We start from the raw sequence: 15540 nt of genomic DNA, 5'->3' as shown, positions 1-15540 counted from the left end.
CATTCATTCATTCCTTGCAAGCAGGGGCAGGGGCAGAGGGAGGAGAGAATCCCAAGCAGACTGCACTGAGCATGCAGCCCAATGCTGGGCTTGATCTCACGACCCCAAAATCATCACCCAAGTGGAAACCAAGAGTCAGATGCTTGACCAACTGAGCCACCCAGGCGCCCCTCAACCTTCTGAATTTATAATTAATAAGAAGGACAATGTACTTAAAGTATTGAGCAAGGAGCCTGGCACATTATAAATAATAACTAGTAGCCTTTATGTTGAGGGTGATACTGTTCGTGATTTGATCATGAGCACTTTGTGAAGTAGCTCATTGTTTAGGTTGTTCTTTGGGGATCAGAATTATTAATAGAACATCTTAATGAGATTTGTTGGTGGCAATCAGAATGCCCACTCATTTTGAATCTGAAATAGCATAACAGTGGCATAACATCTTTAGTTGGTTTTCAGAGGTAATTCTTTTAACTATTAGCATTTTGTTATCAATGAAATTTGTGGGCTATTGTTGAAGTTTCCTCCAGAAATAAATTCTACTGATACATATCAACCTTCTGTGTTGGTTGAAGTTGCTATTTATGGAGAGAATTTGTTCAAGTGCACAAGATGAGTGAGATATGCCTATATGTAAAGCTTAGTAAAATTGCATTGTTGATATTATGATATATGACCTCAGGTTTTAAACTATTTTTTTTATCATTTTCCTGTCTATGCAGGAGGCAGACAGTGGGGAGGAGGAATGCCGGTCACAGCCCCGGAGGTATGTTTGTTCGTTATATTCTACAGCATTTCTGTCATTAATGTTTTTTCTCTAATTCTTTCTTAGTCTTGTCAGATTAGTTTATCATGGTTTTCCAAGAAGCTTAATTGGTCTCTCAAAATGGGATTGCTTTAAGAATCCAGTTACTGACTCAGAGATTTAAAATGGTAGATTGCATTATGTTGTACACGTGAAACTAATACAGTGTTGTATGTCAGTTATACATACATACATACATACATAAAATGGTAGATTGCTTTAAGAAAGTGCAGGTATGCCAATATTGGTCCAATTTTTATTCAAGTCTGAAGAACTATCTTGAATAATAAAAAAGTAAATTTTCATTACCTTTTAGGAAAATATCAACTGAACATTTCAGCCTTCAGTTTTGTACTTCGGTTTGTCATTCATTTTGATGGATATTTAAATTCTTATAGATTGGTCAATATTTCGCTTCTAAATACAAAGGATATACTGAGTAACTTACCCAATCCTTCAAATACAATGAATACTCACAGAGTAATGGGCATATTGTTAAAAGGGTACCAGTGCCTGCTGCCATTAAAAGAAAAATATTACGAGAGATATTTAGGAATTATATAAATATTTTTGTTATCTCCTATAAGTGGTTTTATAAATCAACTTTTCCCCCCAAGAAACAGTTCTGGTAAGTTCAAGATGGTCATTTAAATGCTTCCAAATTTGTATCCTTTGAACTCAATCACATGAGCCGTTCTGTATGATACAGAGGAAGTGTACAATAAGCATGCTCAATGTAGAGAACCTGGCCAAAGGGAATGCTTCCTTAATGATGAATTATCAAGTGTTTGTTGCTGTATACCACTCTTGTAAACTGCAAGTTTATATAAAAAGAGTTCCTTTCCATCAGTAACTGAAGCTTATTGACAGTAAATTTCCTGTCTTGGTTAGCATGAAAAATTTGGCTTGCAGCTTAATTTCTCACTATCACTTGGGGAAGATCTGACAGTGAAGTGTCATTCTTTCACATAGGGCTAAGAGATAGAAACCCAGAAAAAATTTTAGCTGACTTATTACCAGAGGCATCATAACCTTATTCCCATTAGAGTGAAAAAAGGATTCCAAAAGATTCTGAAACTAGGCCAAATGTAAAGATCATTGGGTTAATTTCAAGCTTTACATATTGACTTGGCATCTACTGGGAGATAATTGTTGTTCCAAAAATTACATAATGATGAGGCAGTGCAAGTTTACTCTCATTCACAGTCCTGAATTGTCAAGCCATTAAGAACCTTTATAAAGACCACTGTTTTTAAAGTTGTTGGCAATATATCATTAATATGACTAGCAGAGGGTTTTTGTAGGCTTCTTCTTTTTACAAGAAAAGGATCATTTATACAAAGAAGGAATGAAGAAAAACCTGGTAGCACCCATTTTTTTTTTAAGATTTTTATTTATTTATTTGTCAGAGAGAGAGAGAGAGAGCACAAGCGGGGGGAGCAGCAGAGGGAGAGGGAGAAGCAGGCTCCTCACTGAGCAAGGAGCCCGATGTGGGACTCAATCCCAGGACCCTGGGATCATGACCTGAGCCAAAGGCAGACACTTAATGACTGAGCCATCCAGGCGTCCCTGGTAGCACCCATTTTTAAAAATCAAAATTTACTTGCCTGTTGTAATTTCTTACATTCAGTATGTTTCCCAGGCTATTTCTAAATCTAATTGCTTTAGTCTGACTCAAAACAAAGAAACTTCTCTTAAGTGCCAATTGAATGCCCTTTGTAAAAGCTAGATATGGTATGTAAGAGGTTGATTTTTTGTGTGCTTGACTACTACAGATTATTTTGGCATTCCCTAGCACTTACCAGAGAATAAACCAGCACTGAATTAGCATCATTTCACTGAGCATGCCTGAACTCATCTTTTCAGTTTGTGGGTTCAGTTGTGGTTTATAGTAGAGAATTGAATAGTAAACAGCATATTATTAAACCTAATGCCAATTCCACATAATAAAAAAGATGTTTCATAAATTATCTCTTATTTTAACCAAATGCCATTTATTGGGAAAGTCTTAAGTTAAAAGTAATCATTTAATATAATTAGCTCAAACTATGAAGTCTTTAAAAACCAATGTTCACAGGCAACAACAAAAATAGATAAATTAGTCTACATCAAAATTTTTGCGAATAATATAGCTGATAAGGGGTCAATGTCCAGAATATATAAAGAACTCTTACAACTCAAGCACAATGGAAAAAGAACAATCTGTCTTATTCAGCTCAGGCTCCTATAACAAAATACCATAGACTGAGTGGCTTAAACGACAGGAATTTATTTCTTACAATTCTGGAGGCAGGGAAATCCAAGCTCAACATGCTGGCAGATTTGGTTCCTGGTGAGAGCTTTCTTCCTGGATTTCAGACAGCTGTGTTCTTACTGTGTCCTCATATGGCTGTGTGAAAGAGGATGCTCTGGTCTCTTCCTCATATGTAGACATGAATCCTGTCATGGGAACCCTGTAACATCATCATGGCATCATCTAACCCTAATTTCCTCCCAAAGGCTCCCATCTGTAAATACCATCACATTAGGGGTTAGGGCTTCAACATATGGATTGGGGAGTGGGACACAAATATTCAGTTCATAACATTCCACCCTACCTCCCCAATTCATATCCTTCTCACATAAAAAATATATTCATTCCATCCCAGTAGTCCCAAAAGTCTTAACTCATTTTAGCATCTACTCCGAAGTGTGAAGTCCAAAGTCTCATCTAAATATCTCATCTAAATCATGGGGCGCCTGGGTAGCTCAGTCGATTAAGCATCTGCCTTCGGCTCTGGTCATGATCTCAGGGTCCTGGGATCGAGCCCCATATTAGACTCCCTGTTCAGCGGGGAGCCTGCTTCTTCCCCTCCCTCTGTCTACCATTCCCCCTGCTTGTGCTCTCTCTCTGTCAAATAAATAAAATCTTTAAAAAAATGTATCTCATCTAAATCAGATATGGGTGAGATTAGAGGCAGAATTTCTCTCCAGCTATGAACCTCTGAAACCAGGTAAGTTATGCACTTCAAGACATGGTGGTAAGAGAAGCTTAGGAAAACATTCCCATTCCAAAAAGGAAAGTAGGAGAGAAAGAAGAGGTGACAGGCCCCAAGTTAATCCAAAACTTAGCAAGGCAAATTCCATTAGATCTTAAGGCTCAATAATAATGCTCTTTGGTTTCGATACTCTTCACCGGGGACCCACTGGGGCAGTTGTCCTGCCTTCAAGACTCACTGGAGTTGGTGGTGTCATCTCCACGGCTCAGCAGGGCAGCCCTGCACCCTTGGCTCCCTCGAAGTGCCACCCATCTGGCATTCTGCCAGGACCCATCTACCTGGCACTCTGCTGGGCAGCAGGACCAATGCAAAGGCAGCCTTGCCCCTCAGCCCTTGCACTCCAGGTCTGTAGTTAGAGTAGCAGTCCTGATGATCTCTGAATCGCCTTTGGGGTCCTTCTTCCCTTTTCTTGAAGGATAATGTATGTTCACAGCCTTCCTTCATTCTCTCTTGTTTTCTTTGCTTCCTTTAGTCCCAGCTGGTAGTGTTTCTGCTGGTATAAATCCCATCTCTATTCCTAGCTTCTGAGGAGATGGCTGTGGAGAGGTCCATGGTTCACACCCACTTTCATCATCACACCCTTGGGGCTTTCTTCTGAACATGCTCTCTCATTTTTTACAATATAGACAGAGAATTTTCCACATCTCTAAGTTCTGTTTCATTTTGCTTAACTACTTCTTCAATTCATTTCTCTCTTCTCATATTTTACTATTTACAGTTGGAAGGAAGGAAGCTGTTCCTTCAGTGCTTTGCTTAAAAATCTCCTGAGCTAAATATCTAATTTCCTCACTTACAAGTTATACTTTTCACAAGACACTAGAACATGAACATAATTCAGCTAAGTTCTTTCCTACTTTATAACAAGTATTGCCTTTTCTCCATTATCCAATAACATGTTCCTTATTTCCATCTGAGACCTCATCAGAATGGACTTTACTGCCCATATTTCTACCAACATTCTGTTCATGATTATGATGTATTCTTTAAGAAGAGAGAGGGCTTTTTCTCCAGCCCTCCTCTTTTCTTTCTGAGCTCTCACCAGAATTGCCATTAACACTGCCTTCATGACAATCTTACCTTTTTCAAACATGCACCTCAGAATTCTTCCAGCCTCTAGCCACTTCCAGAATCCAAAGCCACTTCCACATTTTTAGGTATTCAATATAGCAGCACCTCACTTCTCTGTACCAAAATCTATATTTGAGTTTTCCAGAGAAAATAGGAAATATAGAGATAGATTTAGTGTAAGGAATTGGTTCACACAATTATGGAAGCTGGGAAGTCCCCAAGATCTGCAAGTTGGAGACCCTCGAGAGCTGATGGTCTAACTCCAGTTTGAGCCTGAGTCTGATGAGGAAAAGACTGATGTCATAGCTCAAAGACCTGCAGAGGGAGCAAATTCTTCCTTGCTCAGCCTTTTGTTCTATTCAGACCTTCACTGGAATGGTGAAGCCTACCCACATTGGGAAGGGCCATCTGTTTGACTCAGTCTACTGATTCAAATGTTAATCTCATCCAGAAACACCCTCAGAGACACCCCCAGAATAATGTTTAACCAAATTTCTGGGCCCAGAAGTTTGTGGCCCAGTCAAGTTGATACATAAAATTAACCTTTGAACAACTCAATTAAAAAATGGGTAAAGAACATTTCTCCGAAGAAGATATACAAATGACCAATAAGTACATGAAAGATGTTCAGTATCACTAATCATTAGGGAAATGCAGATCAAAACTACAATGAGATATATCACCACACTCATCAGGATGGCTACTACCCAAAAAACAGAAAATAGCAAGTATTGGTGAGGATGTGAAGAAATTGAAACCCTTGTGCACTGTTAGTGAGAATGTAAAAGGGTACAGTATTGTCCTCAAAAAACTAAAAATATAATTACCGTATGATCTAGCAATTCCACTTCCGGTTATATACTCAAAAGAATCAAAAGCAGGGTCTTGAGAAACTTGTACACCCATGTTCATAGCAACATTATTCACAATAGCCACTGGCAGATAAATGGATGAACAAAATGTGGTATATACATAGAACGGAATATTGCTCAGCCTTAAAAAGGAAGGAAATTCTGACACATTTTACAACATGGATAAACCTTGAGGATATTATGCTAAGTGAAATAAGCCAGTCACCACATAATACGTATTGTATGCTTCCACTTACATGAGGTACCTACAGTAGTCAGATTCTCAGAGATAGAAAATAGAATGTTGATTGCTAGGGGCTGGGGGAAGAGGAGAATGGAGTTATTGTTTAATGGGTACAGAGTTAAAGTTTTAGAAGAGAAAAAAGTTCTAGAGATGGATGGTGGTGATAGTTGCTCAACAGTGGGAATGTACTTAATGTACACTGACAAATAGTTAAGATGGCAAATTTTATGGTATGTACATTTTACTATAGTTAAAAAACAATGTATTCATGCTACACTGGCCCCTTTTTATGACAACTCTGGCAATGCTTTGTCTTTCTCAAAAGATAAGCATAAAAAGATAACATGATCACAGAGTTAAAAATCAGGTTGTATATTATTTTTGGTAAAAAAGATAAATGGATGACACTCAATGCCAGTCTTCCTTGTGCATGTTTATGAACTCATTGCTTTGCTGATTGTGTGATGACCCACTTTGCTTATTTGGGAACAACCAGGAAGATGAGTATAAAACTGAACCATACAGCATCCAATATTCAACAATTTGACCTATAAATGGCTCTCTCATATGAGTTAACTAATAAAATTATAAGACAATAAATAAAAATGAACAAAAGAAATACACCACTGAAATCTTTGAAATCACAAGACATCTTTTTTAGGGTGAATAGTTGTGATAGGAAACAAAGTACTTGAGATCTAAATTTAGAAAATAAGTATTTTTTTTTAAAGATTTTATTTATTTATTTGAGAGAGAGAGAGAATGAGAGACAGAGAGCATGAGAGGGAGGAGGGTCAGAGGGAGAAGCAGACTCCCTGCCGAGCAGGGAGCCCGATACGGGACTCGATCCAGGGACTCCAGGATCATGACCTGAGCCGAAGGCAGTCGCTTAACCAACTGAGCCACCCAGGTGCCCGAAAATAAGTATTTTAATTACAGTAGAGTTCTTCCATTCCTGTGTGTACCAACTCTAAGCTAAGAGTTGTATAAAGAGAAAAGGAATGACCTTTAGGAAATTGTTTGTAAGGTCAGAAATTTATAGTATTGTACAATAATATGGCTTCAAAGATCCAGAAATTGTGCTATTTTTAAAAAAATGGAAATGAATATTTAAGCCATTCAGGACAGTTTTTATATTTTCCCCAGTCAATTCAAGCAATACATATAATATTTGTTACCAATTTTTGTTTGTTTGTTTCAAAAATTTTTTTTGAAAAAAATTGTGTTCTGTTGACTTTAGAAGTGCAAACACCATGGGTGAATTCTACAGGGTGATTTTAATGGAATAGAATGGTGGTCTGTAGAGAGGGTGACTTTTTAAATTTTATTGTAGTTGCATACAGTATTATATTACTTTCAGCTATACAACATAGTGATTCAACATTTGTATGCATTACGAAGTAATCACCATGATAAATCTATGTACTAAATATCACCATACAAATTGTTGCAGTATTATTATCTCTGTTCCCTCTACTGTCTGTACGTTGTATCCCATGTCTTATTTGTTTTATAACTGGAAGTCTATTTCCCCTATTTCACCCATCCCCACAGTCCCTCCCCTCTGACAACCAACAGATTGTTCCCTGTATCTATGAGTCTGTTTCTGTTTTGTTGTTTGCTCATTTTGTTTTTTAGATTCCACATATAAGTGAAATCATACAGTATTTCTCTTTCTCTAACTTATTTCACTTAGCATACTGCCTAGGTTCATCCATGTCACAAAAAGCAGGATTTCATTCTTTTTTATAGCTGAGTAATAGTTCACATATTCCATTGTGTGTGTGTGTGTGTGTATACATATATACATACATGCATATATATATATATATATATGTACTTACCACATCTTCTTTACCCAGTCATCTATTGATGGACACCTAGTTTCCTTCCATATCTTGGCTATTTTAAATAATGCTGCAGTGAACATAGGGATGTATATTATCTTTTCAAATTTGTGTTTTGTATATATTGGATATTAATCCCTTATTGGTTATGTCTTCTCCCGTTCAGTAAGTTGCCTTTCATTTTGTTGATGTTTTCCTTCCCTGTGTAAAAACTTTTCAGTTTGATACAGTCCCATTTGTTTATTTTTGCTTTTGTTGCCCTGTCTGAGGAGACAGATCCAAAAAAATATTGCTGACACCAGTGTCCAAGAGCTTACTGCCTATGTTTTCTTCCAGGAGTTTTAAGTTTTCAGGTCTCACATTTAGGTGTTCAATCCATTTTGAGTTTATTTTTGTATATGGCATAAAAATTGGTCCAGTTTCATTCTTTTGTATGTCATCTGTCCAGTTTTCCCAGACTGGCTTTTTTCTATTGCATATTCTTGCCTCCTTTGTAAAAGATTAATTGTATAATTGTGGCTTTATGTCTAGACTCTGTTCTGTTCCATTGAACTAAATGTCTGTTTTTATGCCAGTGTCATTACTGTTTTGATACTATAGCTTTGTACAAAGTATAGTTTGAAATCAGGGAGTGTTATACCTCAGCTTTGTTCTTTCTCAAGATTGCTTTGGCTATTCAGAGCCTTTTGTGTTTCCATACAAATTTTAGGGTTACTTGTTCTAGTTCTGTGAAAATTTGCCATTGGTATTTTGATAGAGATTGTGTTGAATCTGTAGATTGCTTTGAGTGGTGTGGATATTTTGACACTCTTAATTCTTCCAGTCCATGAGCATAGTTTATCTTTCCACTTATTTGTGTCAACTTTAATTTCTTTCATCAGTGTCTTATATTTTTCAGAGTATAGGTCTTTCACCTCCTTGGTTAAATTTATCCCTAGGTATTTTATTCTTATTACAATTGTAAATGGGGTTGTTTTCTTAATTTCACATCTTTGATAGTTCATTATTAGTGTGTAGAAATGGAACAGATTTATGTGTACTGAGTTCATATCTGGCAACTTTACTGAATTAATTTATTCTAATAATTTTTTGGTGGAGTCTTTAGGGTTTTCTATATATAGTACCATTTAAACTGCAAATAGTGACAGTTTTACCTCTTCCTTTCCAATTTGGATATCTTTTATTTCTTTTTCTTGTCTGATCAATGTGTCTAATACTGTGTTGAATAATAGTGGCAAGAGCGAGCATTCTTGTCTTATTCCTGATCTTAGAGGAAAACTTTCAGCTTTTCACCATTGGATATGATGGTAGCTGTGGGTTTATCATATGTGGCCTTTATTGTGTTGAAGTATGTTCCCTCTATACCCACTTTGTTAAGAGTTTTTATCATAAATGGGTATTGAAATTTATCAAATGCTTTTTCGGTATTTATTGACATGATTATCTGATTTATATCCTTTTTGTTAATGTGGTATATCATATTGATTGATTTGTGGATATTGAACCATCCTTGCATCCTCAGAATAAATCCCACTTGAGTATGGTGTATGATTTTTTTAAAGTATTGTTGAATTCAATTTGCTAATATTTTGTTGAGGATTTTTGCATCTATATTCATCAGGGATATTGGCTTATAATTATCTTTTTTTGTGGTGTCTTTGGGTTTTGGTATTAGGGTAATGCTGGTCTTACAGAATGATTTTGGAAGCATTCCTTCCTCTTTATACTTTTTTGGAATAGTTTGAGAAGGATAGGTATTAACTCTTCCATAAATGGTAGAATTCACCTGTGAAGTTGTCTGGTCCTGGACTTTTGTTTATTGGGAATTCTTTGATTACAGGTTCAATTTCATTACTAGTAATCAGTCTGTTCAGATTTTCTATTCTTCTTGATTCAGTCTTGAAAGATTGTATGTTTCTAGGAATTTATTTTTCTAGGTGTCCCATTTGTTGTCATATAATTATTTGTACTAGTGTCTTATGATTCTTTGTATTTCTGTGGTATCCGTTGTAACTTCTCTTTCATTTCTATTTTATTTATTTGGGTCCTCTCTTTTTCTTGATGAGTCTGACTAAAAGCTCATAAATTTTGTTTCTTTTTTCAAATAACTGCCTCCTACTTATATTGATGTTTTCTATTTTTTACTTTAGTCTCTGTGTCATTTATTTTCACTCTGATCTTTATTATTTCCTTCCTTGAACTAACTTTGGGCTTTGTTCTTTCTCTAGTCCTTTAGGTGTGATGTTACATTGTTGTCTTGAGATTTTTCTTGTTTCTTGAGGTGGACATATGTCGCTATCAACTTCCCTTTGAGAACTATCTTTGCTTTGTTCCATAGATTTTGGACTGTTGTGTTTTTATTTTCATTTGTCTCTAAGTATTTTTTTATTTCCTCTTGATTTCTTCATTGACCCAATTTTCTTCTTGTAATTGATTTCTAGTTTCATAGTGTTGTGGTTGGAAAAGATGCATTATATGATTTCAGTCTTCTTAAATTCACTGAGACTTGGGGTGCCTGGGTGGCTCAGTCAGTTAAGCATCTGCCTTCAGCTCAGGTCGTGATCCCAGGGTTCTGGGATCAAGCCCCACATCGGGCTCCCTGTTCAGCAGGGAGTCTGCTTCTGCCTCTCCTTCTGCCTCTCTCCCCAGCTTGTACTCTCTCTCTCTCAAATAAATAAATAAAATCTTAAAAAAATTTTCACTGAGACTTGTTTTGTGACCCAATGTGATTTATTCTGGAGAATATTCCATGTGTTCTTGAAAAAAAAAATTATTCTGCTGTTTTAGATGGAATGTTCTGCAGATATTTATGAAGTTCATCTGGTCTAATGTGTGATTTAAGGCCAATGTTTTCTTGCTGATTTTCTGTCTGGATGATCTATCCATTGATGAAAATGGGGTATTAAAGTCCCCTACTATTATCTTATCACTGTCAGTTTCTTCTTCTATGTCTGTTAATATTTGCTTTATTTATTTAGGTGCTCCTATGTTGGGTGTTCTTTTCCCTTGGGATTTGGTGACTTTCCTTAGTGTTATGTTTTCCTTTCTCTTTATTTTTTATGTATCTATTATAAGTATTTGGTTTGTGGTTACCATAAGGTTCATATATAACATCCTACATTTATAGCAGCCTGTTTTAAGTCAATGATTGCTTCAGTTCAAACACATTCTAAAAGCACTACATTGTTACTTCCTCCCTCCCCATGTTTTATGTTTTTGATGTCATATTTTACATCTTATTATTTTGTGTATTCTTTGACTAATTATTGTAGATCTGGATGATTTTACTAATTTTGTATTTTAACCTTCATACTAGCTATGTAGGTGGTTGACCCACCACCTTTCCTATATGTTTACTTTTACCAATGAGATTTTTTTCTTTCATAATTTTCTTAGTTCTAATTATGTACTTTTCTTTTCCATTTAAGGAGGGCACATGTTATGATATGCACTGGGTGTTATACGTAACAATGAATCATTGAACACTACATCAAAAACTAATGGCTATACAGTAGCTAACTGAACATAATAAAATAAAAATAAAGAAAGAAAGAAGTCCCTTTAATATTTATTATAGGGCCAGTTTGGTGTTGATGAACTCCTTTGTCTTCTGCTTTTCTGGGAAATCCTTGCGTCTCCTTTAATTCTGAGTGATAATCTTGTTGGGTGGAGTATTCTTGGTTGGAAGTTTTTTCCTTTTAGCATTTTGAATATATTCTACTCCCTTCTGGCCTGTAAAGTTTCTGCTGACAAATCAACTGATAGTCTTATGGGAGTTCCTTTGTACATAAGTAGTTGTTTTTTCTCTTGCTGCTTTTAAGATTCTCTCTTTACTTTAACTGATGACACTTTGATGATTATGTGTGTTGGTGTGGGTCTCTTTGGGTTCATCTTACTGGGGACTCTTTTTGCTTCCTGGACTTGTATGTCTGTTTCCTTCACCAGTTTAGGGAAGTTTTTGGCAATTTTTTCTTCAAATAGTTTTTCTGTCCCTTTCTTTCCCTCTTTTCTCCTTTTGGGAGCCCTATAATGCAAATGTTTGTATGCTTGATGTTGTCCCAGAGGTCCCTTAAACTAGCCTCATTTTTAAAAATTCTTTTTTCTTTTTGCTCTTCTGATTGGATGATTTCCATTACCCTGTCTTCCAGATCACTGATCCATTCTTCTACATTCTGATCTGCTGTTGATTCCTTCTAGTGTATTTTTCATTTTAGTTTTTGAATTATTCAGCTCTGATTGGTTCTTTTTATATTTTCTGTTTCTTTGTTGAAATTCTTCCTGTGTTCATTCATTCTTCTCCTCAGTTCTGTGAGATTTTTTTTAACCATTACTTTGAATTTTATCTGGTAGATTGTTTATTTCCATTTCATTTCTTTTTCTGAGATTTTATCATATTCTTTCTTTTGGGACATATTCCTGTCTTTTTATTTTACCTAACTCTCTATTTGTTTTTATGTATTAGATCAGTTACACGTACCAGCCTTGAAAGACTGGCTTTATGTAGAAGTCACCCTGTGGGGCCCAGTAGCACAAACACCTCTGATCGCCTGAGCCAGGTCCCTCAGGGTGTTTCTTGTGTGGGCTGTATACACCTTCCTACTGTAGCCTGGTCGTAATTAGTACAATCTCATTGGTGTGTGGGGTGGCCACAATAGCCGTAAGCATGCTGGTGGGCTGGGAAGCCCTCTGGCACAGCTGACTGCTGTGTCTGGCTGTGACTGTTGCCAGCATTCTAGGTGCAAGGCTGGCCCATCAAGGCAGGAGCACTTAGGAATGGCTCTGGTGCTGACTGAGTGTGCCTGTGCCTGTGGGATGTGGTGTATCAGGGATCCACTTGGGAGGGGCTGGGTGGGTAGGTTGGATGGGGCTAGCGGTGCTAGCACAGTAGATGGAGAGTGTCAGAAGTGGCACCTGCTACGGCCAGGAAAACCAGGTAGAAGGGAAGTAAAAAAATAAAAAGTGCCCACCAGTGAGTGTTTCTGTCTCCAGGGAACATTACAACAGATCACTGCCCCTCCAGGAGATCCACTGACTAGTGGATCTCCTTCATGTGTGGGAGGAGGTGAGCTCAGTATCTTCTTACTTTACCATCTTGATCCCACCTCCAGAAGGTGACTTCTAAGATTACATAGCTGTTTGTGGAGAGCGAGTTATATCCAAAATATGACCAGCAGGAGTCTGTTGCCCTCTGGAGGAATCCAAAATAATGGGGGCTGGAAGTACTGACCCTTTTCTTTTTAAATTAATCAATGTGAAGTTATTTTTCTTTTTTCTTTTTTTTTTAAGCAAGCTCTATGCCCAACGTGGTGCTTGAACTCACGACCCTGAGATCAAGAGTTGCATGCTCCACCAACTGAGCCAGCCAAGTGCCCCTGTGAAGTTATTTTTCATGTTCAGCCCAAAGCCTTTCATGTTTTAAGCCTGGTTTCTTCCTTTTTAGTCATTGATAGACATAAAGAATTACTCACCATCTACTGAGAAAGTTCTTCACCTTTAAAAACATGTTATTTCCCCCAAGGTACTTCAAACCTAGCAATGAAAACAAAGTTTGCAGCAGATGGGATAGAGAGCATTGTGGGCCAAAGGAGTCTTGGGAAATGTCTTGGAAGAGCTGGATCTTGAATGAATGGGATTTAGATAGAACAGAAGGAGAGCATTCCAAATACAGGAGGATAGAGAGAGTGGAAAGATATCCTTAGAAGTCTGGAAGTAGGTGCTAATGTGTTTCTAGAAGATAATTGTCTGTATCTTAAAAGTAGAGTTTTATTTGATAGATCTTTGTCTAGAAGAATGACATGATTGCCAGAAGAGTATGGCGGTGTTAAGCAGTATGAGAGGAGGCAAGAAAACTATCCAGAAAGCTGTTGCAGGCAAATGGCTAGAGGTGGGCAATCTCCTCCCCATCTGACAGCAGCAGGAAGACAGGGGTGATGCCTTTTATCTCAGTATCCACAGCAACTAGCATGTAGTTGGCACTCAGTAAATGCTTAGGTGAATGTTGAGTGGATAAATGAAAATAAGAGAGTGTTGATATCTCTACTAAAAATGATGTAGTTAAAAAAAAAAAACTCATGTGAGGAGTTCACCTTTGAACATGTAAAATAACGGTGCAATAGTCAAATGGAGACCTCTTGAAGACAATTGAAAGAAAACAGAATCAGGACGTGTCTTTGTGTAAGATATAGTTTCACAATGGCACTGTGTTACTAGTTCATTCAATCGGTGGCCAAATCTCTTCTCCAAATCTTTGTCTTTGGTACCTCCTCAGGTTTTTTTAATCTTCTATTTGCTCTGTTATTTGTACTTTTGGGATATGTCTTCATTTAATTTCAGTTTATTTGGTGAAATAATTTTAGTATGGGGGCGCCTGGGTGGCTCAGTCGGTTAAGCGGCTGCCTTCGGCTCAGGTCATGATCCCAGGGTCCTGGGATCAAGCACCATGTCGGGCTCCCTGCTTGGTGGGAAGCCTGCTTCTCCCTCTCCCACCCCCCCTGCTTGTGTTCCCTCTCTCGCTGTCTCTCTCTCTGTCAAATAAATAAATAAAATCTTTAATAAAAAAAATAATTTTAGTATGCATTTAAATATCATAATAATAAATGTACTACATTGCCCATGAGAAAAGGACAGATATACTCCCACCTCAGTATATGTTCTAGTTAAAGAATATATTATCCTAGAGAATAAAAGTATTGTACTGAAATTAAAAAAAAGAAACAAGATAGGAAAGAAGAAAAGTCCATTGTAAATCTGAGCTGCCTCATTTTTATCATTTTTAAAATTTAAAACAAAAAAAAAGAAATAATCTCATATTTACAGAAAGTTGCAAATACAAGAAATTTTTTTCTTGAGCCGTTTGATACTAAAATGCTCTATCACCTTGCTTTTCTGTTTTAAGAAAGTATAACTGAATATTTATTGAACTTATAACAGTATGTATGTGTGTGATTTGTTTGCTTACAAATGTAGAACTTATCATATATTAAAAATTGGTTCTAACTGATCACATTGAAGCCATACATCTTTTGCTATTGACCCTACTGAAATTTGAATCTCTACCTCCCACCATGCAGATTATTCTTATAATCCAGAGAACTATCAACTGTTTATAAACATTTGGGTATGGCCAACATAGGGTGTAGTGAGCTGTCCTCTCATTCTGTTGAGTTCTGCCACTGTATGGGGTTGCCCCCATTAAACTGTTAAGTGCATACTTTTTTTTTAAAGAATATTTTTATTTTAATTGTGGAAAAATATACTTAACATAAAATTTGCCCTGTTAACCATTTTTAAGCGTACTGTTCTCTGGCATTAAGTACATTCACATTGGCTCTTTTCCTAGTTTCTTTTGCTGTGCAAAAGCTTTTTATCTTCATGAAGTCCCAATAGTTCATTTTTGCCCTTGCTTCCCTTGCCTTTGGTGATGTTTCTAGGAAGAAGCTGCTGTGGCTGAGGTCGAAGAGGTTGCTGCCTGTGTTCTCCTTTAGGATTTTGATGGACTCCTGTCTCACATTGAGGTCTTTCAACCATTTTGAGTCTATTTTTGTGTGTGGTGTAAGGAAATGGTCCAGTTTCATTCTTCTGCATGTGACTGTCCAATTTTCCCAACACCATTTGTTGAAGAGACTGTCTTTTTTCCATTGGACATTCTTTCCTGCTTTGTCAAAGATGAGTTGACCATAGAGTTGAG

At 36.9% G+C, this 15540-nt stretch overlaps 1 protein-coding gene across 1 annotated transcript in view; it reads left to right on the top strand.

The window, feature by feature from the left end:
• The first annotated feature begins 699 nt into the window (after positions 1-699).
• SSH2 (slingshot protein phosphatase 2) overlaps positions 700-15540 on the top strand; it is a 142297-nt gene continuing 127456 nt past the window's right edge. Inside the window, exon 1 of the mRNA XM_081805509.1 lies at positions 700-766. Coding sequence (XP_081661635.1) covers positions 717-766 — 50 coding nt within the window. The 5' untranslated portion in view covers positions 700-716. The remainder of the gene's footprint in view (positions 767-15540) is intronic.

The sequence above is a fragment of the Leptonychotes weddellii genome, chromosome 15, assembly GCF_054177405.1.
Source record: "Leptonychotes weddellii isolate Sample4059 chromosome 15, ASM5417740v2, whole genome shotgun sequence".
Classification (NCBI taxonomy): domain Eukaryota; kingdom Metazoa; phylum Chordata; class Mammalia; order Carnivora; family Phocidae; genus Leptonychotes; species Leptonychotes weddellii.
The sequence above is the reverse complement of the archived record's forward strand: the minus strand, read 5'-3'. Positions and strand labels throughout refer to the sequence as shown.